The 26,244-nt window shown below is 39.7% G+C and overlaps 1 protein-coding gene and 1 long non-coding RNA gene across 2 annotated transcripts; both read left to right on the top strand.

Annotated features, from left to right (window-relative positions):
• The first annotated feature begins 14,723 nt into the window (after positions 1–14,723).
• LOC104444329 (thaumatin-like protein 1) lies at positions 14,724–23,696 on the top strand. Its single transcript, XM_010057980.3, has 2 exons — positions 14,724–14,804; positions 22,782–23,696. Exons 1-2 carry the CDS (start codon positions 14,750–14,752, stop codon positions 23,474–23,476), a joined length of 750 nt encoding a protein of 249 aa, XP_010056282.2. The 5' UTR covers positions 14,724–14,749; the 3' UTR covers positions 23,477–23,696.
• Positions 15,590–19,604, top strand: LOC108955732. The gene is made up of 4 exons (XR_005551134.1): positions 15,590–15,677; positions 15,797–15,857; positions 18,402–18,493; positions 19,475–19,604. It is a non-coding gene; the product is annotated as an uncharacterized LOC108955732 (long non-coding RNA).
• Positions 23,697–26,244: the final 2,548 nt, after the last annotated feature.

The following is a 26,244-nucleotide window of genomic DNA, read 5'->3' on the forward strand; positions in this document are numbered from 1 at the left end:
GGTTCGGCTTGATTCAAGCCTACGTCCACTCTTTCTCGCACCGACAGCCGATTGGCTGGATTCCACTATGAACAAAGAGATGTTACAGTGTTGATCTTCCTTGATTTCTCAATGTAGATGATCTACTACACTCGCTCAAGGGATCTTTTCTAGAGGATTGGATCGAATCCCCAACCATATACTTCGGCTTCGGATATCCTTCGCCACTGGATTAGAAAGACTGTCAGTGAGAATAATCTTGAGTCTTGAGTCTTGAGTTTTGAGTCTTGAGTCTTGAGACTTGAGATTACAAAGTCTTGAGACTTTAAACTATCGATATTCAGACTAGACTGATAGAAATGTTTTGTCAGCTTCAAAATATTCTGGAAAGATTTCTCCAACAATCTCCCCCTTTTTGATGGTGACAAAACTTTATTGTAGATTTGAACAACTTTGACCTGCAAAAACATTTCTCAAGCAATATGGCTAACTCATAAAGATTAATAAACAACTAGACTTTGCATCCACAACAAATTGGTTAGTCTTTCATGAGTAATACCATATAACAATACTTGATATAAATGCAACCAGTCAAGCATCAAAATCCACAGCCAATTTAGTCTCACACCCAAGTTCAAGTTCTCAAGTCATACTCAAAAATAAACATAACCACAAAAGTCAAAGTTTTAAAATGATGTTTGTTCAAATTGGTTCTCCCCCTTTTTGTCATCATTAAAAAAGAGGGTGAGAAAGGAGTCATGTCTGCTTGGGAATGCGCACGATCTGGAATTCTCCCATTGACTGGACTACGCCTTCTAGCCTCTTGAAGTCCTCCCTTAGATGAGCTACCTCATCTCCTTTGGCATTGGCTTGAAGTTGCAGAGCGAGGTCTTTCATCTTGTCCTCCGGGGTGACTCAAGATGCTTTTCCAGCATTCTTCATGGCTTGAATTTCACAAAAAGCATATATCCGGCCACGCATTTCCGAAGAATATCCATGATGTGATGAAAATCTGCAGAATTGTCTGTCTGTGTACTGGCATGAGCTTTTTCAGATGAAGTAAATGAATACGATGGCGCTTCTATATAGTCTTGCAGATTTGGTGTCGACGTATCACCTTCTTCAGGCAATTGAGAAGCCTGAAATTCTTCTGGGTCTCGCTGGAGATTGTCTTGGACCTTCACTATCTGCAAAGCATGAGGTGTAGTCCTTTCTTGCTCGCCAACTCCCCCTGTCTCTAGGACATCCAAAAGGGAAGAGTGATGATCATGCTCTAGATTTCCCTTCTCTCCAGATTCAGCAGACTTTTCTTTCTCTTCTTTAGCTTCTTTCTCCTTCTCTCTCTGTTCTTCTTCTTCTCTTTGGTTCTTCCAAGTTACGTTACCGAGAAACGAACGTCTGGTTCTTGTCGGTGCATGGATAGTAGGATCTTCATCCTCTTCATCTTCATCCTCCAGGATGAGAGATCTTTTCTTCTTTTCGATGGGGCTCCAATGGCCTCCTTTCCTTTTCTCTTTGAAACAGTCGAACAGAGATTTTACTCTGAATTTCTCCATTGCCTTGGAAAGTTCTTGTAGACGCATCTTCGTTAACATTTTCAAACCTACCACCATCTTATCACACGGTTGAACACAAAGAGTTTGAGGCGGTTCAATATTCATGTGTCTGAAGATCTTGGTCACTGACAGGATAAGGCAATTGTCCTTTGTCTTTCGACATTGCTCTGTACATATGGAAGAGAATAGTGTGCGGGAGAGAGAACTTTCGTCCTGTGTTGATCGCGTACATCAACTTTGCTTCAGAAAGAGACACAGAAGTCTTTGACGTAGACTTTGGTCTAAGACAGTTGATCACAATCTTATGAAGCACAATGTTGATGGCATTCATCCTGGAATAGGTAACTTTCTTCTCTGCGTCCCTATCTTTGACCAGTTCTAGAGTAGTGCGAGCAGGTGAGACTTTGATTGGTAGATAGCGTCCTCGTTCAACTCCAACTATATCAGCCAACATATTCACATCTACCACGTAGACTTTGTCTCGTACACTAAATGATATTCTATTCGCATCCGAAAGCTAAGATTTGAATAGAAATAAGCGGTCAGATGAGCATACCCGTCCGTAGAGTCAGAGCAAAAATTCTCAAGTTGAAACAAATTCAACTGTTCTCTTAAGTTTATGTTGATGGCGTCCAGGAAGTCAAAATCGACACTTCTAGGGTTTATCACCCCTCTTTTCAACAGCCTGGAATACACTTTTTCTTGATCCTTGGATCTGAACAAATCCATCCAATTTCCTTTCACCTTTGCTGCCACTCCCATTTTCGGTTGAAATTCAAGGAACATTCAGTCATCATCGTTCCCTTCAATTAAATTTTGTCCTGGCATACGAGGATCACTTGGAATGTTCGCAAGTGCTTCCTCTGCTTTTCCTTTCGGGGCAATTCCCAATTCCTCCATTTTCTTCAGAAAACAATACTCATTCCCATAATTTTTGTCCTTAAGGAAGTCATCTATATATTTCAATGGAGTACCTGTGCTTTTCAACGCACGATAAAGTTTATACATAAAGGAGGGCTTTTGGACTCTTACTAGGTCGGCATCCTCGATTATCTCTTCTTCCAGATTATGACTTGCACCTTGTGGGGCAGGAGGCGTTGAATGACGTGGATGAGAGCGAATCGGACTTTGTCGCTGACTTGTTAAGTCTTCTTCCTCAGTGAGATCGAAGTGAGTCGGTCCCTTCTCCATTCTTTGTGGTCCCCTGCTTGCGATTCTTGATGATTTCCTCGAAGAAGACATCTTTCTTTGTCGATTGGAAGATTCCTTCACTTGCTTTCCCAAGAAAAATGACCACTTTCTCGACAACGAACAAGCGGAAACAAAAAGATCGGGAGAACAAAGTGCCTTTTAGGGTTTTGAAGATTGGGGAAAAGAAAAAGCTGTATATATATAACTCAGTTTTGAAAAGGGAAGTTCAATCGGTGCAAGGAAAGTGAACGATCACTTCTTTTCAAAATCAATAACTGCCAAAATTATTCCTTTTTTTTTTAAAAAAAATCTTCAAATTTCATGCGAATTATAGAATAACTAAACAAAAGATCGTACCTTTTCGAGTTAAAATAACTAAATGAAAATTCGTACCTCTTAAATAAAATACAACTTACAGTCTATAGCCACGAATGTCCGAGTCCGAGGATTTAAAGTCTGAAAGATTAGAGTCTTAGAGTTGGTGAGTCTCTAGACTTTAACTTCTTCGGGCTTCAAAATGTTGAGTCTTGAACGGATAAAGTCGAATTGATTTTTCTCCAAAGGCTTTGTGAATATATCCGCTAGTTGACTCTTTGAATCAATAAATTGAATCGAGATTTCTCCATTTTGAATATGATCTCTAATGAAGTGATGTCGAATCTCAATATGCTTTGCTCTTGAATGAAGGATTGGATTTTTGGTGAGATTGATCACACTGGTGTTGTCACATCTGATTTCTGTGCATGAGTCTTCAATCCTAAAGTCTTATAGCTGTTGTTTTATCCATAGAATTTGCGAACAGCAGCTTCCAAGAGCTACATACTCGCTTCGTCGTTGAAAGAGCTACGAGTGCTTTGCTTCCTCGAAAACCAAGACACCGTCCCGTTTCCAAGTAGTTGACAAGTTCCGAGGTGCTTTTTCTATCGACTCGCAACCGGCCAGATCTGCATCTGAGTATCCTAGAAGATTAAAGTCTCCCTTCTTGGGATACCAGAGACCGATGCTTGAAGATGAGGCAACGTATTTGATAACACGTTTTACAGCACTGAAATGGGATTCTCTAGGATCTGATTGAAACCTAGCACAAATGCAAACACTCAACAAAATATCAGGTCTAGAAGCAGTAAGATAAAGAAGTGAGCCGATCATGCTTCTGTACAGCTTTTGATCTACTTTCTTCCCTTCTTCATCCTTGTCTATCTTCTCGAGAACATGACATTGGTATGTCGGTCTTTTTGCACTTTTCCAATCCAAACCTTTTGACAAGGTCATTCGCATATTTTCTTGATGAATAAAAGTTCCTTCCTTCATTTGTTTCACTTGGAGTCCAAGAAAGAATGTTAACTCTCCCATCATACTCATTTCAAACTCATCCCGCATAAACTTAGAAAATTTCTTGCATAGACTTTCATTAGGTGATCCAAAAATAATATCGTCCACATATATTTGAACAAGTAAAAAGCTTTTGCTTTCCTTTTTGATAAACAAAGTAGTATCTACTTTACCTTTGACAAAACCATTCTGTAATAAGAACTTACTTAGTCTGTCGTACCAAGCTCGAGGTGCTTGCTTTAAACCATACAAGGCCTTTTTCAGTCCGAAGACTGAGTCTGGCTTCTTTGGGTCTTCAAACCCAGGTGGTTGATCCACATAAACTTCCTCATGGATGAATCCATTTAGGAATGCACTTTTGACGTCCATTTGGAATAACCTGAAATTTTTATAACAAGCAAACGCAAGTAATAGACGAATAGCTTCTAACCTTGCTACTTTTTGGAGCGTAAGTCTCATCATAGTCTATTCCTTCTTCTTGCGTATATCCTTTGGCCACGAGTCTTGCTTTGTTTCGTACGACTTTTCCTTCTTCATTCATCTTGTTCCCGAATACCCATTTGGTTCCAATAACAGTTTTACCTTTTGGTTTAGATGTCAATTCCCGGACATCATTGATGTTGAATTGTCTCGAGTTCTTCTTGCATAGCTTCGATCCAACTTTCATCGATAAAGCTTCTTCTATGCTTTTTGGTTCGATTTCAGAAATGAGAGCCACAAAGACTAGATTCTTCACGCCTTTTTGATCTCGGTGCGGATTCCTTCATTGATTTCGCCAATAATGAGATCTTTAGGATGACTGGATTTATGCTTCCGATTCTTGGTTGTTCTGCCCGGTTGATGATCTCTTTCTTTGTTTGAATCTTCATGTGCTTCTTGATGTTGGTCTTCCGAGACCGAGATGCTTCTTGAGTTGTAAGCATTGGAAGGTGCGGAGTAGGTTCGACTCTTCATACCGAGTCCGGCTGGATTCATCTTGCATTGAGTCTTGGAATTTAACATTCGTTGATTCCACCACCGACCGGCTTTTCTTGTTATAGACTCGTAGGCTTTGCTTGATGTAGAATATCCAAGGAAGATGCCTTCATCTGATCTTTCGCTTTCCTGCAATGCATGGAGTGCATGAATCGACTTTTGGTATGGCAATTTAGGTAGACCTCGAACAAGCTTCTTTGATGAAATTTTGGCTAATTGTTTCATGTTGACATGGCCAAGCTTTCGTGCCATAAGACTGCTTCATCTTGAATTGAGATTAGGCATTGTGCTTCATTTGGTTTTACATCAAGAAGGTAGATATTTCCATGCCTTCGACCCATGAAAGACTGAGTTGAGTCTTTGCTAATTCCGAACATATGCCTTCTTGAAAGGAGATCTTGAAACCAAGTATCACACAATTGGCTAATACTTAGAAGATTGTAGTTGAGTCCTTCCACTAGAGAGACATTGCTTATTGTGAGATTTCCAATTTTCACAGTTCCAAATCCCACAATGCTTCATTTGTTTGTTTCCTCCAAATGAAACTTTTCCACCATTCACTTGAACAAGCTTTATGAAGCAATTTGAGTCTCCCGTCATGTGTCTTGAACATCCGTTGTCAAGATACCACTTAACTTTCTTTTTGACAGAGACCTGCATTCAAAAGTGAGTCTCAAGCTTTCTTTGGTACCCAAATTTTCTTGGGTCCTTTGGCGTTAGTAGAATAAGCATTACTAGGCCATACTTTCTTAACAGGCTTCCAAACCATAGGACACTCTTTTTCAAAATGATCCTGATTGTTACACTTTGAACACCTTAAAGCACTTCGACCTACGTACTTTACAAAGACTTTCTTGAAATGATTTTTGTAAGCCTCTTTTGACGGTCTTTTCTGAATTCTTTCTTTTACTTTTGGAAAATCAATCAAAGGAATTGTTTCTGCTGTCATACCCAAACCCGGACTTGTTAAAGTAAGGTCTTTGACCGAAAGAACTTTTTCAAGTTTTTCGACCCTATTGAAAATTTCTTTGAAATATTTGATAAGTCAGTTTTTAAGAAAGCATTTTCTTTTGAAAGTTTATCTTCATTCTCCTTAAGAGTAGAAAAATTCAAGTCTAAACTTTTCACTTTTTCTTCTAAAATATTTTCCTTTTGTTTTAAAACTGAGTTTTCCTTTTTAAGTTCGGAAATCCTTTTTAGAGAAGTCTTAAGACTAAAACATAGTTCATCAATGTATTTAGAGACTTTGACAGGGATTTTATAATCACTTACCTCAAATTCACTGTCTGAGTCTGATCCAGAATCTGAGTCTGATTGTGCCATTAGACACAGGTTGGCATATTCCTCATCACTTTCTTCACACTCTGTATCGCTCCAAGTTTCGGCTTTGAGAGCTTTTCGAGACTTTTCAGCTTTTCCTCTTTTCTTCTTCGGAGAGGACAATTTGGTCCGATGTGTCCCTTTTTCTTACATTCGAAGCAAACTACATCTTTGTTTGGTTCCTCATTATCAACAAACTTGGTTTGCTGTTTCGAAGACCTTGTTTCCTTGAGTTGAACCTTCTTCCTTTTCTATTCAGCTTTCGAACCTTCTAATCATAAGAGCAAGCTCCTCATCGTCCGATCTTCTTCAGTCCGTATCATCGAATCATCGTTAGATTTTAATGCAATGGATTTCTTACCTCTTGGATCTTCGTCTTCATTAATTCGTTCCACTTCATAAGATCAAGAGTTCCAATCAGCTCGTCTACGATAATGGCATAATTCTTTGCGTCTCTCTTATTGAAGTCTTTATATGATTCCAATCCTTGGAGAGTCCACGCAGTAGCTTATTCACCTTCATAGGATCAGAAATTTTCTGTCCTTGATTCTCAAGGCCATTGACAATATCTCGTAAAACGGCTAAACATGTCGGTTATAGATTCTCCTTGTTTCATTTTGAAGGCTTCATATTGACCAAGGAGAATGTTAATTCTGGTCTCCTTCACTCGGTCTGTCCCTTCATAAGTGATATGTAATCTGTCCCAGACTTCTTTTGCTGTATCACAAGAAGATATTATGTTATATTCAGTTGGTGATAAAGCACAATATAAAGAGTAAATTGCTTTTGCATCGAGTGCTTGTCTCTTGTTTATCTCTTCTTGAGACATTCCGCTGGTTTCAACAGTTTCTTTCCCTCTTTCGGATGCCGATGCAGCAGTAGGAGTAATTCCTCTTTCCACCACATCCCATTCCGGAGGATCCTTTGATCGTAGAAAAGCTTTCATCTTGTTTTTCCAGATGTTGTAATCCTTTCCATCAAAGTAGGGTGGTCTGGTATTGCTTTGCCCTTCCACCAGCCCCGGTGCTAGCATACTAGCCATGGATCTTTTACTCAAGTAAAACACTTCAAAAAAAGTAAGAACACGTGGCTCGATACCAATTGATAATGCTAGTACGAGTACCTAGAGGGGGGTGAATAGGTTTATGAAAATTTTCTTGAAGATTGCACAATACTTAGACAGATGAAGTATTAAAAAATCAATCGTAAGACTGAGTAAAGGAAAGAGAGAATTAAACACGAGGTTTATAGTGGTTCGGCTTGATTCAAGCCTACGTCCACTCTTTTCGCACCGACAGCCGATTGGCTGGATTCCACTATGAACAAAGAGATGTTACGTGTTGATCTTCCTTGATTTCTCGATGTAGATGATCTACTACACTCGCTCAAGGTATCACCAAGTATAAACACTCTCTGTGTATACAATTTCGCTCGAACCGTATCGACTAACAATCAAGGTTCTTCGAGACTGGAATTTTTCTATCGATCACACACTTAAAACAACTAGAACGTCTTCCTTTTATACTCCTTTATGCCATCATAGCCGTTGACACTTACCAAAGGAATTCCTCCAATCTACCCGTTGGACGGAATCAATTAAGAAGATCATCCGAGCTATTTAAGGAATCGATGATAGCCCATCAATCCTGTTCGCCCATACAATCAGGATTTTGGTTTCCAAGAATAGAACATTCCAAGAATGTTTCGTCGACCATCGGATCTTTAATTGTTCTTAGATAAGAATCAAAAAATCCGAAGTGATTCTCCAACCAAGGGATCTTTTCCAGAGGATTGGATCGAATCCCCAACCATATACTTTGGCTTCGGATATCCTTCGCCACTGGATTAGAAAGACTGTCAGTGAGAATAATCTTGAGTCTTGAGTCTTGAGTTTTGAGTCTTGAGTCTTGAGACTTGAGATTACAAAGTCTTGAGACTTTAAACTATCGATATTCAGACTAGACTGATAGAAATGTTTTGTCAGCTTCAAAATATTCTGGAAAGATTTCTCCAACACCTCCTCCGTTTGATCCACTCGTCAATCATGTCCAGTCACTGCCCTTACTCGAGGTTGAACTCTCGTACTCTGTTTTCATGAGGTAGAGACCAAGAGCCTTCGCCTCTGCCGGAGTGAAAACCGGTTGTGTCTGAGGCTTATCTCGATGACCTCAAGCGTGCTGCATTGCCTTTACATTGATATGGCCGTGACTCGTTCCCTGTTTCTTTTGCATCTAGTCTCTCATACGAATGTTTTTTGCGTGTCTGATTGTTTTCCTCAAACTGTTTTAGGATGATGTTTCTTGCGGTAAATAAACTTCGTAGTCATTTTTCAGTATACTGAGGCTCGTGTAGAAGTATTTTCAAATTTGGATGTCTTGTATTCCCCTCCATGTTGAAACCGAGAACCTTCAAGAGTGCTCCTTTGATTACCTTCATCAATGCAGGTCTGCTGTTGTGGCATCCCAGAAATTCAAAGCCAAGCCATAAGGTGTGTTAAAGTCTTTAATTAGGTGGTAGAATTTCCATGGCTTATGTTTTAGCCATTAGTCTTTTAATTTGATGATTTGTACTTGTGATTGTGGAAATTTAAATTTAATAGATTAATAATCTATGCTTGGCCATATGATTTAAATTTCAATGAACAAAAATATCCCAAGACTTTGGCCGAGATGAAAATTGGAATTCAAAAATATTTATAGAAGAATTTCAAAAAAAAAAAAGGGGGAAAGAGGATTGGGCCTTAAGCCCAAGAGTGGAACCCTAATGGGCCAAGTTGGCCGGCCCATTAGAGCCCACAAGGAGGCTGTCGACCAGCCCAAGGAGGAGTGGCCGGATAGGCCCAAGCCCAAGCCCAACTCCAAAGCTCAAATCAAATTTAAAAAGAAAAAAACCAATGTGACAAGTGGCATGAAGGAAGGCCATGCATTGGTGGGTTTGTAGGCAATCTCATGATTGCTAATCATGAGGATTAGGGAGTATAAGAGGGGAGGAGAGAGAGAAGGTGGCCGGTTTTCTTCATTCGGCCGAGAGAGAGGGTGAGAGAGAGAGAGAAGTCGCGACAGAGAGGGAGAGACCGAGAGGGAGAGGAGGCGGAGCCGAGGAGGAGCCGCCGTGTCCCGCCGTCCGTTCGCCGTGTATACCGCCGTACGCCGTTGTTTGTTCATCCTAGAGGCAAGTGGAGTCCTCTAACTTCTCTTGCATGTGTGTATATGGTTTGCATGTTCGATTTTGGGTGATATTTGTGAGAAAAACCGAGGTAAGGGTTGGTTGTTTTCAACCCGTGTGACTGTTCTTGCTCGGATTGTAGGAGTCAGTAACTTGTTTGAGCTTGCATGTGTGTTTGGAGTCCGATTTTGGCTTCGATGTCTTCATGGAAGTTGTATTCAACATCTTGTAGTATAACATACTGAAATTTCGTGAAAAATGATGGAGATTTGAGGGGTTAAAGTCTTGTTATACGGAGACCTCAGATCTGGAGAGTTTTTACTGACCTCTTGCTAGATTCATGGTTGCATGTTGGTTTTTGTTGAGAATCTCACTTCGGTTTCTTCATAAAAGTTGTAGGAGACATCTTAAACTACAACATACTCAAATTTTGAAGTGAAATGAACAAGTATAGCCTAGTAAATCGGCTAGATCTTGGAGACGATGGTTCTGGTGATGTATTTTGAGATACCCGAGACTTCAAGGACTTACATGGTGACCATACTTGGTTATTTGACCTAGATATCTTCATGAAACTTGTATAGGACACCTTGATACATAACATATCCAAATTTCAGAGGAAACGAAAGAGAATAGATGGGCGAAATCTTAATATTTCGGAGATGTGTATTCTGGACGATGCGGTAGTGGTTCCAGAAGCTTCGTGAGGTTTTATAAAATAATATAAAAAGAATATGGCTTGTAGTTCTTCATGAAAGTTGTGCGAAAATGTCTTGGCTATCACTCTGTAAAATTTAGTAATTTTTGGAGGTCATATGGATATTTTAATTGAATTTATTCGGAAACCGTGCATTCTGGTTTCATCCGAGAAGCATAGGATGTTTTGGGAATATTATGAAATTTTATAAAAATTCAATTTGGCCATGAATTTTGCAAGTAATTATCATCCTATGGGTTTGTTTAATAATTACTTGAATTTTGATAATTTTGGGAGTTTATAGTTATTAAAAATAATAATAATAATAATAATAATAATAATAATAAAATAAATAAATAAATAAATAAAAATAAATAAAATAAATAAATAAAAAGGAATTATTTCATTGGCCATAGATTCCATTCAATTAATTTATGTTGCACATGTGATAAAGTCTTGATATGTCTATGATATTGAATTGAGATGCACATGTGAATAAGGTCTTGGCATATGTATGGCAATTGAATCAATGCATGTGTGAATGTCATGCCTAGTATGATTTGTTTGATATCATGCCATGTGCCATGTTAAAATGTGAATAAAATACTGGTGAATATGGATGATGGTAAATGAGGAGATGGTTGTGATGGCGGATGATGCTCGGAATGTATAGAGATACATTGCCGGAATTCCCTAGGAGATTCAAGATGCCCGGAATGTGGGGGGCCGGAAGCCTTGTCGGAGGTCTTTGCCCGAAAGGAATGCCTCGCGATGCCAGGATTGGGGTGCGAGATGCCTGGCTAGAAGGGTAAAGGCCGGAAGCCCTGTCGGGGTTTCTGCCCGAAGGGAATGCCTCGTGATGCTAGATTAAGACGCGAGATGCCCGGAATGTGGGTGGCCGGAAGCCCGGTGGCCATGGGATGGCTGGAATGCTGGGAACCCTGTCGGAGGTCTTTGCCCGAAGGGATGATGAAATTGATGATATGAGAAATGGGTGATGTGGTGATCAAACTTAAAGATAAAAGATGAAAAATGATCTTCCATGATATGATATGCATGATGATATAAATGATGATGATGATGATGATATGTGATGCGATATGATGATCACCCATGATATTATATGCATGATGATATGCATGGTAATAATGATGATGATGATGATATGTGATGTGATATGATGATCACCCATGATATGATATGCATGATGATATGCATGATGATGATGATGATGATGATGATATGTGATGTGATATGATGATCACCCATGATATTATATGCATGATGATATGCATGGTAATAATGATGATGATGATGATGATATGTGATGTGATATGATGATCACCCATGATATGATGATGATGATGATGATGATGATATATGATATGCATGATGATATGCATGATGATATGCATGATGATATGCATGATGATATGCATGATGATGATGATGATATGTGATGTGATATGATGATCACCCATGATATGATATGCATGATGATATGCAATGGTGATGATAATGATAATGATATATGATATGGCATGTGTATTGTGATGATGTCATGGTGATGATGACATGTATGATGTAATGATGCCATGATGATGATGACATGTATGATACAATGATGATACACATGAATGTGTTATGAGTTGATATGATGATGCATGATAGTATGCGCATGGCTTCAAGGTAAGTAATGCCTGCAATGCATGTATGATTGCATGATGCATTGAGTTGTTATTGGATTTCCCTATCTGCTGAGTGGTTGTACTCATCCCTTTTGGGGATAACATTTCAGATTAGCCAGTATGTCGCTTCCTGCCGTCACGCGTGGTGTGTTTTATGGTTTACCATCCGATGTAGAGGTCAAGTGTGCTGAGATAGACTGTCCCTCTGTTCCCGGACTGACTTTTATTCGAGTACGTTGTCTAGTGATGTACGACATAGGCCTGGCTAGGGGCCCTGTCATTCAGGAGTTCATTTCTGTGCACGTTCGTCAGGATGGAGCTATGCGAGGGATGTTGCCGCCGCCACCGCCTGATGCACCGGGTTGGGTGTGAGACCCGCGTGCGATAAGTAGGAGCTGGATCTCTTTTTGATGTAGATAGTCGACACTTTCGATGGGGGGTTTTGTGCTCGTATGATGTTAGGGGTCGATGTTTCTTTTTGAGATTTTAGGCAAGACATGGCAAAGTCCTAGCCTTTCTTGTTTTGTACCGACCCGAAGGGAATCCCATCTTGCTATATATGTATGTAAGCAAAGTGTCGAAGTTGTTTATAAAATCCTGATGTTTAGCTCGTGTGTATTGGTATCATGGATTGGTAGGGGGATAGATGGTGATGTTTAATTTGCTTCCGCTATGAGTCGCGCTGGGACCGCTTTAAAAAAAAAAAATGCCTGTGATTAACGACGCTTGTTCTAAGTACAAGATAGGAAAAGGTAATAAAGTGTAACATCGGCGCTGGTGACGACCTGCGAAGGGTTCGGGGTGTCACAGCCGTCCCCAGTTTTGATCTCTGGACGCTTCCATCTTATTGCTGGGGTACACTTCAACCGTTGACTTCATTGCTAAATTTATGTTTGGTCTCGAGTGATTCATGTTATCCCCTCTTCGTTTGTGCCGATTGCATACATTCAAGTCGATTTTTGGAAGGCCATTAAGCGTGAGATATTGATGGTAAATTGAGTCCGTGATTTGAGGTGTTTGCTACTTACCACGTTAACATGAAGGTCAGAATCAGTTCTGCTTTGAATGAGGATCGTTTGGCCTTGCTCTTGTTTCTTCACATCTAATGGTTCACCTAGTGTGATCGTTCTTCCAGTTAATTTAAATCAATTCATGTTTGGTAGACTCGGAACTCTTTTCAAGATTTAAGAGAAAAAATAAGTAATAAACGATTATCTCATTCTCAATCTAGATTAGTATAACTCCAAAAATACATATCATTTACCCAATAATAAATATGTATAAACATTTTTACACAGATGATTGAAATGCCAATATTTGATAGAGGTAGAAGAATATATAGCGGACTATGATCTTATTGAGTGACTCTAGATTCTCAAGCCCGGTCTTTGCTTGATTAACTTCAATCAACACTAAAGATTAAGTATAGAACCAACCCATATACCTCATTATTAAATAGACTTAGTCCATTCCCAATGAATTAAAAATTCCACTCCCAACTATCCTTTGAATTGGCCCATTAAGGCCGCTAAATCTCAATTATTAAATTATTAGCAAACAAAATATCATTTAATACTTCTCTATCCTTTGAAATGGAAGTACTTCGTGTGCGTCCAAAACTCTCACTGCCCACTAGATTACACAAAACTTTAAGGACGATTTTATATACTATTTTTTGAAAGAACATAGCTTCAACGTTCTTAAGAATTTTAGTTGTTTATATCACTCACCAATCCTATTCTTGCCATAGCTAATACTAGAGCAAGAGCAAGACTGAGAATAAGCCTCGCTAAAGTTGGAATTTATTATTTGCATAATGAAAGTGAATTCAAAATTAATAATGCATTGGGAAAATTACCAATTCCATCATAAACTTATTGTACGGATGTCAATTAAGTTATAAATTTTTCAATTTTGCCAATGTAATCCTAAATCTTACGCAAAATCTTAGTGTAACCCTTCCAGCCAATTGCCACTGAAAATTATTGATGTGATGCGAGTAAAATTGTTCACATTAGTGTGGCATGCCAAACAGTCGGCAATGATTAGATGTTACATCAACAATTTCTAGTACCAATAGGTCATGAGGACAATATTAAAATTTTGTGCACAAGTTTAGGACTACATTAATAAAATTGAAAAGCTTATGATTTAATTGGCATTTGTATAATAGAATTAGATTTGATTGGGTAATTATTCCCTCCCTCTAGAACAATAGTTTAGCCAATAGTTCTAGTGGCCTCAAAATTCAACTAGTGCATATTGGCACCCAACAATTTGGGATTTCTGAACTTGAAAATTTTGCTGATTAATTACCACGCTTGGTAATTAAAAAAATGTCAAAATTCAGTGCTTTGAACGTGAAATCAGCAAAAACCCAGTAATCGTTAATCAAATTTACCAATCCAAAGATAGCTTACTATGTCTATCACATATATATTTCCTTTCCTTCTTTCTCGAATTCTTAAGTATAGCAATATTAACCTACTAAAAAACTCGGTCAATTTCTTATGAAATTTTCTTTTCTTGAATGATACCGCATGGCCCTTTTGGCTTTTGTGATTCTCCATTCCCAACCCTTGAATCATGAGAAAAAAGAAATTATAATCATCAATTAAAAATATTTTCAAATTTTATATAAAAATACGATACATTAGCTTCTCATTTCCCATATATTTATTCCACTGTCTAAAAGACTTTTTCAAAGTCATTTCAAACTTAGCTTCCCCGGTCTAAAATACTTTTCCACGGTCATTTCAAAATTGGCTTCCTCGGCATTCTATATATATACCTCCTATACTAGAGAAACGATAAACCGAAACAAAAAAAATCTGAATCTCTCGATCATGGACGCAAGAGCATCTTTTTACCGCTTCCTGCCTTTCCTAGTCCTCCTCGCAAGTAAGCACGTTGTCATCATAATCTATCTATTTTAAACTATTACAAATTTCTACATTAACATTACCTTCTTCCCAAACTAGAAAATAAGATCCTAAGTTTTTTTTTTTTTGATCGAAAATGATAGCTACTTTCATTCATTAAGTGCGAAAATTACAAGAATTCGATAGGTAAGATTCCGCACATAAAATTTCCGAAAGAGCTGCAAGAGGGGAGGATTTCCAGCTTTGAGGGAGTGAACTGGTTCGGTGCATCTTCGCAATCAGATCTGCTGCGTTGTTTGCTTCCCGCGGGCAGTGAGTCAAAGTCTTCAATTTGGAGTTGGAGAGCTGGTTTCTGCATTGTTCAACGATGGGCTTGACTGTCCAAGAAGGTTCGGCCCGGCCCGTGATTATTTGTTCAGCGGATAAGCTGTCCGTTTCACACCAAACTAGTTGACTCTGATGTACTTTGTCGACTTCCTTCTCTCCCATGTGCAGTTGTTCTCTGAACTCCAGAAACTGCAACCCGTGCAAAATCGCTAGGATTTCGGTTTGAAGAGGGGAGGAAGCTCGGACCTGTTGTGCGAAGCCATCGATGAGTTGGCCAGCGTGATCCCGCAAGATCCCAGCGACGGATCCGACCTATTCTCCATGGATCCAAGAGCCGTCTACATTAAGTTTTAGCTGTCCTTTCTCCGACGAAATCCATCTTCGCGGTGAGTTCGGTTTGGGGGTTTTGCTGTCTCTTTTTTGTTCTGCCATCTGTTGAAGTTTTGGAGGTGTGCTTGTGCCAGGTCCATGATGGTGTTTGGATCCGGTTGTTTGGCTCTGAAAATCGAGTTGTTGCGGGCTTTCCAGACGAACCATAGCACCGTCGCCACCAACTCCTTTTCGGGTAGGTCTCTGGTACCTGCGAAATTCTCCATCAACCATTTATCTATCCGGGTTATGCAGTTAGGATTACAAGTGAGATTGAGCCGTGGGTCTTTCCATATGTTCTTTGTCCATTTGCAGAGTAGGAACAGATGCTCGGTCATCTCCGAACATGTATTACAAAGCAAGCATATTGGGTTAGGTAACAGCTTTCGCTTGTAGAGATTCTCTCTTGTTGGGATAGCGTTATGGCAGATACTCCACATAAAGATGCGCCGCTTTGGGGGTATAGATAAATGCCATAGCTTTGTCCATAATGTTTGAGGAGGCTGAAATGATATTGATGCTTTGTTTTGTTTTGTTGATTTGGTTTGTGCACATAACGTATTATATCCGCTTTTGACCGTGTATTTTCCAACCTTGTTGCCCTTCCACATTAGTGTATCTTCTTGTTGGTTCGGATTTAGAGGAATAGATAAGATTTCATTTGCTATTCTGTCTTCAAACAGATTCAACACCTCTGTTTCTTTCCATCCCCTGTTTTCCTCACTAATAAGTTCAGCTACAGTTCTGGGATCATTTTGATTAGTCGGGCCACCTATCACACTGAATTCCAGCCATCGATCCTCACGTATGCTAATATTCTTGCCATCACCTACCCTCCATTGAACCTCCTTTTCTATAGTTTCTCTCCCCATTAGGATGCTTTGCCAACCCCAAGATGGACGCTGCCCTTTACCTGCCTTCCACATATCTCCATTTGGGAAGTAAACTCCTTTAAGTATTCTGCTCCATAAGGCTGAAGGAGACTGAGATAACCTCCAAGCTTGTCTTCCCATCATTGCTTTGTTGAAATTTACTAAATCTTTGAATCCTAACCCCCCCTTCATCTTTTCTTGTTTTCAAAACTTCCCACTTCTTCCTATGCAAACCCCTGCTTGTATCATTTTGTTTCCACCAAAAAGAGGTTATTCTTCTTGCAATTGCTTTGCATATTGAGATGGGTACTTTAAAGAGCGACATGGCATATTGGGGGAGAGCTTGTACGACGCTTTTGATGAGCGTTTATTTTCCTGCTTTGGACAGAATTTGCTCTTTTCATCCCTCCATCTTCATGTTTACTCTAGCTAGGATCCAAGCGAATATCTCTTTTTTTGAACGGCCCCAATCCGTCGGGATGCCAAGATATTTTCCTGTCTTGTCTATGATGGGGACTCTGAGTTCTTGCACCAAATTTCTTTTCAAATTCAAATGGCAGCCGCTGCTAAAACTCACTCCTGATTTATTTAGGATAATTGCTTGGCCCGTAGCATAACAATATTGATTTAGGACTGCTGCAAGGTTTTGGCACTCTGAAATGGTCACATCTAAGAAGAAAATAGAGTCGTCGGCAAAGAGGAGATGTGATAAAGTAGGGCAATGTGTATTCAAGGTTATCCCTTTTATGCTCCCGTCTTCCATAGCCTTCTGCATTAGCCATGACAGGACATTGGACACTAATATGAATAGATAAGGTGATAAAGGATCTCCCTATCTTAAACCCCTGGAAGGTTTGAAGTATTCCATAGGCTCCCCATTTACTTTCACACTAAAAGTGGCTGTAAAGACACATTGCATTATCAACCCTACCCACCTTGGATCGAAGCCCAATTTCAGCAAACAAGCACTCAAAAAATCCCACTCCACTCTGTCATATGCTTTTTGCATATCGAGTTTCAGAATAGCTTGAAGCTTCTTTTTTCTCTTCTTGATTCTGAGTTGGTGAATAACTTCTTGAACTATTAAGATATTGTCTTGAATTTGCCTCCCTTGCACAAAGGCGCTCTGTTAAGAAGTAATGATGTCTGGTAGCCATCTCTTCAGTCTATTTGCTAGCACTTTAGCAATAATTTTGTAGCTGAAATTACATAGGCTAATAGGTCTGAACTGGTTTATACTTTCGGGTTTTTGACCTTTGGAATTATGGTGATATATGTTTGATTTAGGAAGGGATCGAGAGTACCTGTCTCAAAGAAAAGCCGTACTAGCTGAAATACTTCATGCTTTAATTCCTCCCAATAGTACTGATAGAATTGCCCATTTAACCCATTAGGACCTGGTGCTTTGAGTGCACCCAACTAGAATACCGCCTCCTCTACTTCTTCTATTTGAACAGTTTCCATCAGATATGAGTTCATTTCTTCATTTATTGGGCTGGGGCACTGATCTAGTACCGGCTGAAAGTTCCTCAGGCCCACGGTTTCATAGAGAGTTTGATAAAAGTCCCTGATATGTTGCATCAGCTGATTCGGTTCCCTGCACCATGTATCTTCATTAACCTTCAACATTGTTATTCTGTTTCGCTGCCTTCTTTGTACTGTTGTGGCATGAAAGTACTTGGTATTTTTGTCTCCCTATTTAAGCCAATTAATTCGCGCCCTTAGCCCCCAATACTTTTCCTCCTGTCTCCATAATTTTTCGAGTTGATCCACTACTTGTTGATATTCCTCCTTGTTGAAATTTCCTGACTGTCTGTTAGTGAGCTTAGTTAATTTCCTCTTTAACTCTCTTATGCAAATAGCAGCGTTTGGAAACTTTTGCTTGCTCCATCTTGCCAGTACTTTAGAGACATCTCTCACTTTATCTGAGAAACTGTTTTCATTGAAGAGATTGCCATCCCATATTTGCTTTATAACCTCCCTACAGTCTTCTTCTTCCAGCCAATAAGCTTCAAACCTGAATTGTTTTTTCCGTTTCTGATTTTCAGGGTGCGTTACTAGAAGAAGTGGACTATGGTCTGAGCCTACAGCTGGGAGAGCCAGAGCTTCAGCATTTGGAAACGCCACCCTCCATTCCATGGTACATAGAGCTCGATCTAACCTTTCTTTCACCATCTCCTCTCCTGCTCTATTATTTGCCCAAGTATAGGCACAACCTTTACTTTCGATATCTATTAGGGAGCAATCATTCAAGAGTTCACGAAACGCTGCCATTCGGTAGTAATCAGCTGCTCTTCTGCCTTCCTTCTCCCAACCATAGAGAATTTCGTTGAAATCCCCCATACAAATCCATGGGATATGATTTTGTGACTGAATTCCCCTTAGTTTGTCCCATAAGATAAGCCTCTCCCCATAGTTGGTAGGAGCATGGAGAAAAGTAATTCGCATGAGACATCCACTTATCCGATCATGACATTCAACATCTATGAGAGTTTGTTGCTGGAATTCACTCTTAAGTCCACCTCTTCACTCCACATAAGTGCTAAACCTCCTGCGATACCTTCCGGATTCTCTATAATTTTGTTCTGGAATTTTAGGCGTTGTATGATGCCCTCAACCTTCGACTCCTTGTTTTTAGTTTCCATTAAAAAGAAGATAGTAGGCCTTTCATAAAAAACTAATGCTCTTAGCTCTTGGAACGTCAGGGGGTTGCCTAGCCCCTGACAGTTCCAGCTTATGATCTTCATGATGTCTTCGGTGGCTTATTAGGGCTAGCCACCAAAGCCCAGTCATTTCCTTCCTTCACTATCTGAACAGGTGTTTCTAGCAGTTCCATGTCTTCAATGTGGAGAGAAGCATGGTCCACTGATCTCTTTTGTTTTTTGGTTTTCTGAGGCTTCAAATGTTTTTTACTATTGCTGTCCTCGGTCTGAAAGATAACTTTAGGATGATTAATACACATGAGTTGCTTGCCTTTGTCTTTTTTTGTTGAGGTCCATGGTAGAGCCTTCGAGTAAATAATGAGAATCATCACAATCTGCCCTTTTCTTGTTGCGATTAGTAGTAGCCCGAATCTCCGAGTCATTTCTCATGCCGCTTTCCACATCATTTTCTGTTACAGGCGTTTCAGGGACGACATCTTCAGCATCATAAGTTGTCTCTAATTTCCCATAGAATGCTTCCCAATGAGGGTTGTGATGTGACATCCCAGATTTTCAACCCTGTTTTCTACTGAACAAATCGGGCATTTCATTGACGCGTCTATAGGGCTATTCTCAGAACTGATCATTCTAGAGATAACTAGATTATCTGGGGAAACCATTAAGGATTTTAAGGCAAATAGACTTAAGAACTCGACCAGGAATCGGCTTCTTGACCGTGCTCATCTGTCGAGATCATTATGGCACAGATATAAATCGATTTGAGATCAGATATAGGTTGGTTCGATTGAGATGTGTGGCTAATCGTGGGTGACACCACTAAATTGGAAAATTCTCGTTGACCAACACTAGACTGATTTTCTTATTGTTTTGATACCCTGTGTTCGTACTTGAATTCTCGAGATTTTCACGACAATCGAAAGTTGGCAATGAGTCGAGTGGGTTCATAGTGGCTCGAAGAAAATCGACCACGGGTCACTTGCACTAAAAATTTATGAACGTTATCCGGTAGTCTAAGTCACGCTAAAAACGCGTCGAATGGAAATTAACCGTGAATTCGAACTCGATTTCAGAAATTGAAAGTTATGTGGTGTCACGAGCTATTTTAGGAACGTCGACTCAGTTTTAGAAGATTTTTCAGAGATTCCAAGATTTTTACGGAAAAATCGGTACGGACGTCGCAGAAAATTAATGAAAATTTGGATGGACTCATTTGAAAGAAATTTGGACTTCCATACTGGGCTATGTGCTGATAGGGATTTGTATAAATTATATGGGCTTTTTCCACGATGAAATTGGACGTCGATTTGAGAAATTTCATGAAGATTTGAAGCTCAAATTGTGAAATTCGTATGATAGGATGAGGGCAGCAATTTTGGACTTTAAATTGGTTATTTGATTGTTTGCTTGGAATGATATGATCTACCAGCTCGATGACTCCACGGAGCATCTGGAGACAGTACGGTATGATAAATTGTGTGTATACCGGCTCGATGACTCTACGGAGCATCTTGAGACAGGACGGTATGATTTACCTACTCGATGACTCTACGGAGCATCTGGAGACAGTACGGTGTGATTTGATAGCTCGATGACTCTATATGTCGTCTGGAGATAAGATAACATACTATCTATATATCACCTAGGGTGAGTAGTCTTGGATGTTGATCAGACTTATAGAACGTATGGAAGGGGTCGATCAAGAGATAATTTGGATGACATGTAATCGACTAAGTCGATTGATCGATGATTCGATCTGATTGGGTGAGGTGAGGTGATGATGTATATTTGATATATATACTAACTTGCAGGAAGGAGCTGAGGCCAAGGTAAGTCCTCTGACTCATGATGTGCTTAGGCAGCCTAAGGTGTATTGGCTTACTAATCGAGTATTAGGGGGTAGAATTCGCTGAGACGTGGTCTCATTGGTTATTGAATAACCATTTCAGGACCCTGATGAGGAGCTGATGAGGAGGAGTCTGAGAAGGAGAACTTGTAGGTGAGACTTAAGCAAAAAGATTTTTGGGAGAAGAAGATAGTCTCGAGAAGAGCCTTGAGTACGGCCCAGATGGCTGAGAGTTTATCTTATTTTGAGATCTCCTTTTTGATGTGATTAAAGTTTAGAGTAAAAAGTTGTAGAGTGCTATGGTTTGTGTTTTGTATAAAAGTTTGGTTATAAGTTTCAATATGAAAAATATGGCCTTGCTTTTCTATCCCATCGTTTTATTGTCTGGGGATTTTAACTGCTTCCGCATGTGCTTAATAAAAGGAAAGGGTCGGCGATACATTGTCCTGGGATATCGCATATTAAAATCGACCAAGGTAGAAGGATGTGTGCGTGCTCGAAGATCGGGGCGTGACATGTGATCCCGCACTTCCGCTTTTAGCCAAGGTCCATACTTCCCTACCTTGTTTTCAGCCCATTTAGTCTGGTCATAGGGAATTTCCTCACAATTTGTGGCGTAATGACCGATTCTCCCACATGAATAGCAATAATATGGAAGTCTTTCGTACTTAAATTCCACCCAGAGCTTCTTATGACCTATGTCCAATATAGCCCCTGATTTCAAGGGTGAAGTCAAATCCAAATCTACTTTCACCTTTCCTGCTTTGTAGAGTCTGTTTGCTCTTGCTTCCAGCTATATATCTATAACTTGTCCCACTCTTTCAGCCAAATCAGCAAACACATCCTCTCTTAACCATCCTGGAGGTATTCCTCCCATTTGAACCCAGAAAGCGCAACAAGAGAAATCATAACAGTGTTCTGGAATCTCCGGTTTGCACTGTTTCAGAACTAGAATATTACTTGCAAACGACCATGGACCGGTTTTAAGGATTCTATCTTTCTCCTCTTTATTTTGAAAAACAAAGGAGAATAAGCCTGGCTCTTTTTGTAAACAAGCAACTAAGTCTACTTTCCATGCTTTCTTCATTGTGCTAGAAAAGGCTGGGAAGTTAACATTAGGTTTAGAGAATAGCTTACCAAATAGAGTGAGATTGCATTCCTGTCTTTTGTTAGGAGGGATTTCTGTTGACACCTCAACAACATCACTTGCTGACCAAAGGTCACCCAGGCTTTTACACAATGCGGCTAGTCGCAACTCATTCTCGTTCTCACCCACCATCTCTTCCTTTTGCAAGTTGTCTCACTACTCTTTATCTGCAACAATTTAGGGCTGAATGCTGCTAGGAAGGGGAGCTTTCTCAAAACCCCAAAATGGGTTCCTCGGTTGGTGCAATGGTTGAAACGTTGAAGTTTGGGGATGAGATTGAAGGGAGCTCTAGATGTGGCAAAATGATTAGCTGAACGACGACAGCTGGACTGAGGCAGAGTTGCGGAATGGGGAGAGGGTTTCCCGATGATAGTTCGTGTTTGGTTAGTTTGTGTTTTGGAAGAAATCTGGAGAAATCAAGGGTTAGGGTTCTTGGATTAAGCAAACCAGATCTGAAGAGTTCTCAAATCCATCTGGGGTGAGCGTCTACTCCAGAATCATGGTGGTTGCAGGAGGTGATTTGCACTATCTGCCATTGAAGCAGAAGGGGAAACTCTACCCAACGGAGAGAGAGGTGCTCTTACGAGAGAAGAGAGGTGCTCTATGACGGATATTAAGATCCTAAGTTTAATTTTTTGTTTTTTGGGATTCGGAAGTTAAAGTCCTGTGTTCAAATTTCCATCTTTGTTATGGAGATTCCCGCGCTGATAAACCACAGGAGGAAAAATAATTAATCCGCGTACATCAATTTTATGGCTTGCATGCATGCTTGCAGGAGGAGCCGGCGCAGCCACACTCAGCTTCACCAGCAAGTGCCCCTACACAGTCTGGCCCGGTACGCTCACCGGCGGGGGTGGTGGGCAGCTATCCTCAACCGGGTTTGAGCTCGCCACGGGTGCAACCTTCTCAATCAATGACGTCCCGAACACGTGGACAGCCGACTGGGTGTGGGGCCGAACGGGCTGCGCCACTGATGCCTCCGGCAAATTCGTATGCACCACCGCCGACTGTGGGTCTGGCCAGGTGAGCTGCAATGGTGCAGGGGCGATCCCGCCGGCCACCTTGGCAGAGTTCACTCTCAAGGCACCGGGCTCCGGCGAGAACAGCATCTACGACGTCAGCCTCGTGGACGGCTTCAACCTGCCCCTCTCTATAACCCCACAGGGCAGCGGCAGTGGGTGCACCACGACCAGCTGCGCAGCCAACGTCAACTCCGTGTGTCCGTCAGAGCTGGCGGTGAAGGGGTCGGACGGGAGCATCGTGGCGTGCAAGAGCGCGTGCCTGGCGTTAAACCAGCCGCAGTACTGCTGCACTGGGGCGTACGGGACGCCAGCGACGTGCCCGCCGACGAACTACTCGAAGATTTTCAAGGACCAGTGCCCTCAAGCTTACAGCTACGCTCACGACGACACGAGCAGCACTTTTAATTGCACGGGTGGGGCTAGTTACCTCATCCCATTCTGTCCGTGATATATTCTCTCTTCTTCTAAACTTGAATGGACCATTTTCCTCTCCGAGGTGAAAATAAGAGGTCCATGGGTTGTCTCGGTTGGCCTCAAGCTATTTGTACCCTCGTCACTGGATTGAGGGATCATGCCAGTAGTTTCATTTTCCACTAGGAAAATTAAATGTAATCTGCCGAGAGAATAATGGATTATACAAAATAAACAATGTATTTGATAGAATATTTAAATATGAAATCACATTTTTATTTAAGAGCTTAAACTTTTAGAACAGTTAACAGTGATCTCATTAAATTTCACATGGAATCAGAGCTGGAGCTCTTAAATTCAATTGTTTTTTTAGGTCTCATTTGCCTTCCCATTTAAATATGTCATCCGCATAATATTATGGCAAAAGAATACCAAACTAAGCATGAGGAGAGATGATAGAATATTTAAATATTAAACAACGAATTTATTTAATAGTTTAAGGTTTTAGAACAGTTGGTAGCGATTCCACCTCTATAATGTTATAGTAATTATTGTAAGAGGACGAAGCATATTCTTTGACTTAACTTTAATGCTTAATCATCGATTCGAATAGATTAGTAAGTGATTGATACGAGGATGAAGCATGTATTGAAAGTGAATTTAATTGTGTCTTTGGAATCACCATCATTCTTTGACTCCACTTTCATGCCTGCTTGTCAATTCGAATTGATTTGGGTGGGTCCGTAAAGGAAAGAGATTCAAAAAATCATACTAAAGTTTAATCGGATTTCGGGATTTCCTTTTCCCTTTTTTCCCTTTGCTCCTAAGATAATCTTCTTCCCTAAGAGATCACTTTAGTTCTCATACCTAATATTTACTTAAGTACCATGATAGCTGTCAACATATAATTTTTTCTGTGTTTATCAAGAATACCATATAAATTTGAAGAACCCAACAAAAAGATTTAGTTGCCCGTAATTGATTCGGCTGGAACCAGAAAAAGGGCATACCATATATAATTCAACTCAAGCACTCTATATATATATTCCATCATCTAAGATACATTCGCAAGTCTTTTCAACTTAGCTTCCCCAGCGTCCTTCGTATATCACCTCGAATATAAGAGACAACGACGAGCCAGACAAATCTCAAACCTTTTATCATGGACGCAAGATAATCTTATATTTTCTAGAGGCAAAATTCTATTTTAACTTTGATATGTTCTTTTAGTAACAAGACAAATACTCACTACAACTTAGAATTTGAAGTCTTTTTATTTCCTAATTAGCAAAGAATGTATAGAACACCGACATAAAAGATTACCCAAGTATGAAGTATGTACACTAACGACGGTGACATGATATTCTCCTTTGTGTGTGTGTGTGTGTGTGTGTGTGTGTGTAGTAGAGCACGTATGTCTAGAAGAGCCAGAGGAGATTGTAATGCCATAGTTTTTATGGATTGCAATTTCTGAGGATAAAAATTTGGGGCTTCTTATTAAGTTATTAGCCACTCCATGGTCGACCAAAGGCAAAATGTCAAAGTCCTTTAAGCTGACTATTTTTCATTGGATGACCTATCATTTTCACATAAGTAGAGCGTCATCACCATTCTGCAAAAATTTAGTTTTTTTTTTTTTTCACAACTTCTAAGACCTAGTTTGAGAAAGCAATTCTTTATGAACTCGTCAGTTTCAATATTAACGACCTATTGTCAATCAGATCAAATGGAAAATTTTAATTTGTTTGCAATTTGACTCGAGATATCATCTAATACAAGTTAGTAAAATTTTTAGATATTTTGAGCATAAATAATAAGCGCGTTCTATTGGTCTAGCCACTAGACTTCCTGATGGATTTTTATAAGCGAATTTAAAATTAACATGAAATATACTAACAAAAGTCACAATTAAGATGAAACATTCTACGTATGCATATATGTCTTGCCGTAGATGTTGTGCAATTTTAATATGCCTAAGCCACCCTGTATTTTTTAATTAATGTTAAGAGTTATAGGGGAATAGTCACTTTTTTCTTTTCCAAAAGGGTGAAAAAATTCACACATCAACAAGTTACAAATTAGGTCGCAATTCGACCAATAAAAAAAAAAAAATTTTGATCGCATTGACACACATGTTGTGATTAACGGTTCATGTATAGTCAAAATTGTACAATCGGTCCTCATAAAAGACATCTCATAAAAAAAATATATATATATATATATATATATTATTTTTTACGTAAGGACCAAACTAGGGAGAATTGTGAGAAGACTTTCTTTATCTTTTAGATTGATGAATGAGAAGGTTACAACAGTATACATAGTCTTGGAATCACAAAATTAAAAGATAATTGTTATCGATTGAAAATATTTTTAGATTTATATATCATCTCCAAATTTATAATGACAAATATATGTGATTATGACAAATTATGAGTGAGCATTAAGAACTATATAAGTGCCGACAAATGGTGAGCACATCAAGGCGGAAACATGGCGCTATGGCATTGCTATCTCCTTTGACTTTTCTAGGATCTACATGCTCTAATAACGAACACAAAAATAAAAATAATAAGACAAATAAAGGATACTATCACGTCATTGGCATTAGCGTATATGCTTTATACTTGGGTCATTTTGATCTCGGTGTTTCATACCTACATTGTTGGCCTCGACCTTAGTAGCAAAACTTCTTCCGGTTTTTAATCTAATCTCGTAGGAAGAGAAATCAATTAAGGTGGGGAAGATGAGAAATGTGAGGATAAAATTCCAAAGTCTAGCTTTTTTTCTTCTTTTTTCTTCAAT

Source organism: Eucalyptus grandis, chromosome 5 (assembly GCF_016545825.1).
Source record: "Eucalyptus grandis isolate ANBG69807.140 chromosome 5, ASM1654582v1, whole genome shotgun sequence".
NCBI classification, from domain to species: domain Eukaryota; kingdom Viridiplantae; phylum Streptophyta; class Magnoliopsida; order Myrtales; family Myrtaceae; genus Eucalyptus; species Eucalyptus grandis.

Coding starts and splice junctions, on each gene's coding strand:
- LOC104444329 (XM_010057980.3), top strand. CDS start 14,750: ATGGACGCAAGAGCATCTTTTTACCGCTTCCTGCCTTTCCTAGTCCTC. Junction 14,805..22,781: donor TTTCCTAGTCCTCCTCGCAA/GTAAGCACGTTG, acceptor GCATGCTTGCAG/GAGGAGCCGGCGCAGCCACA.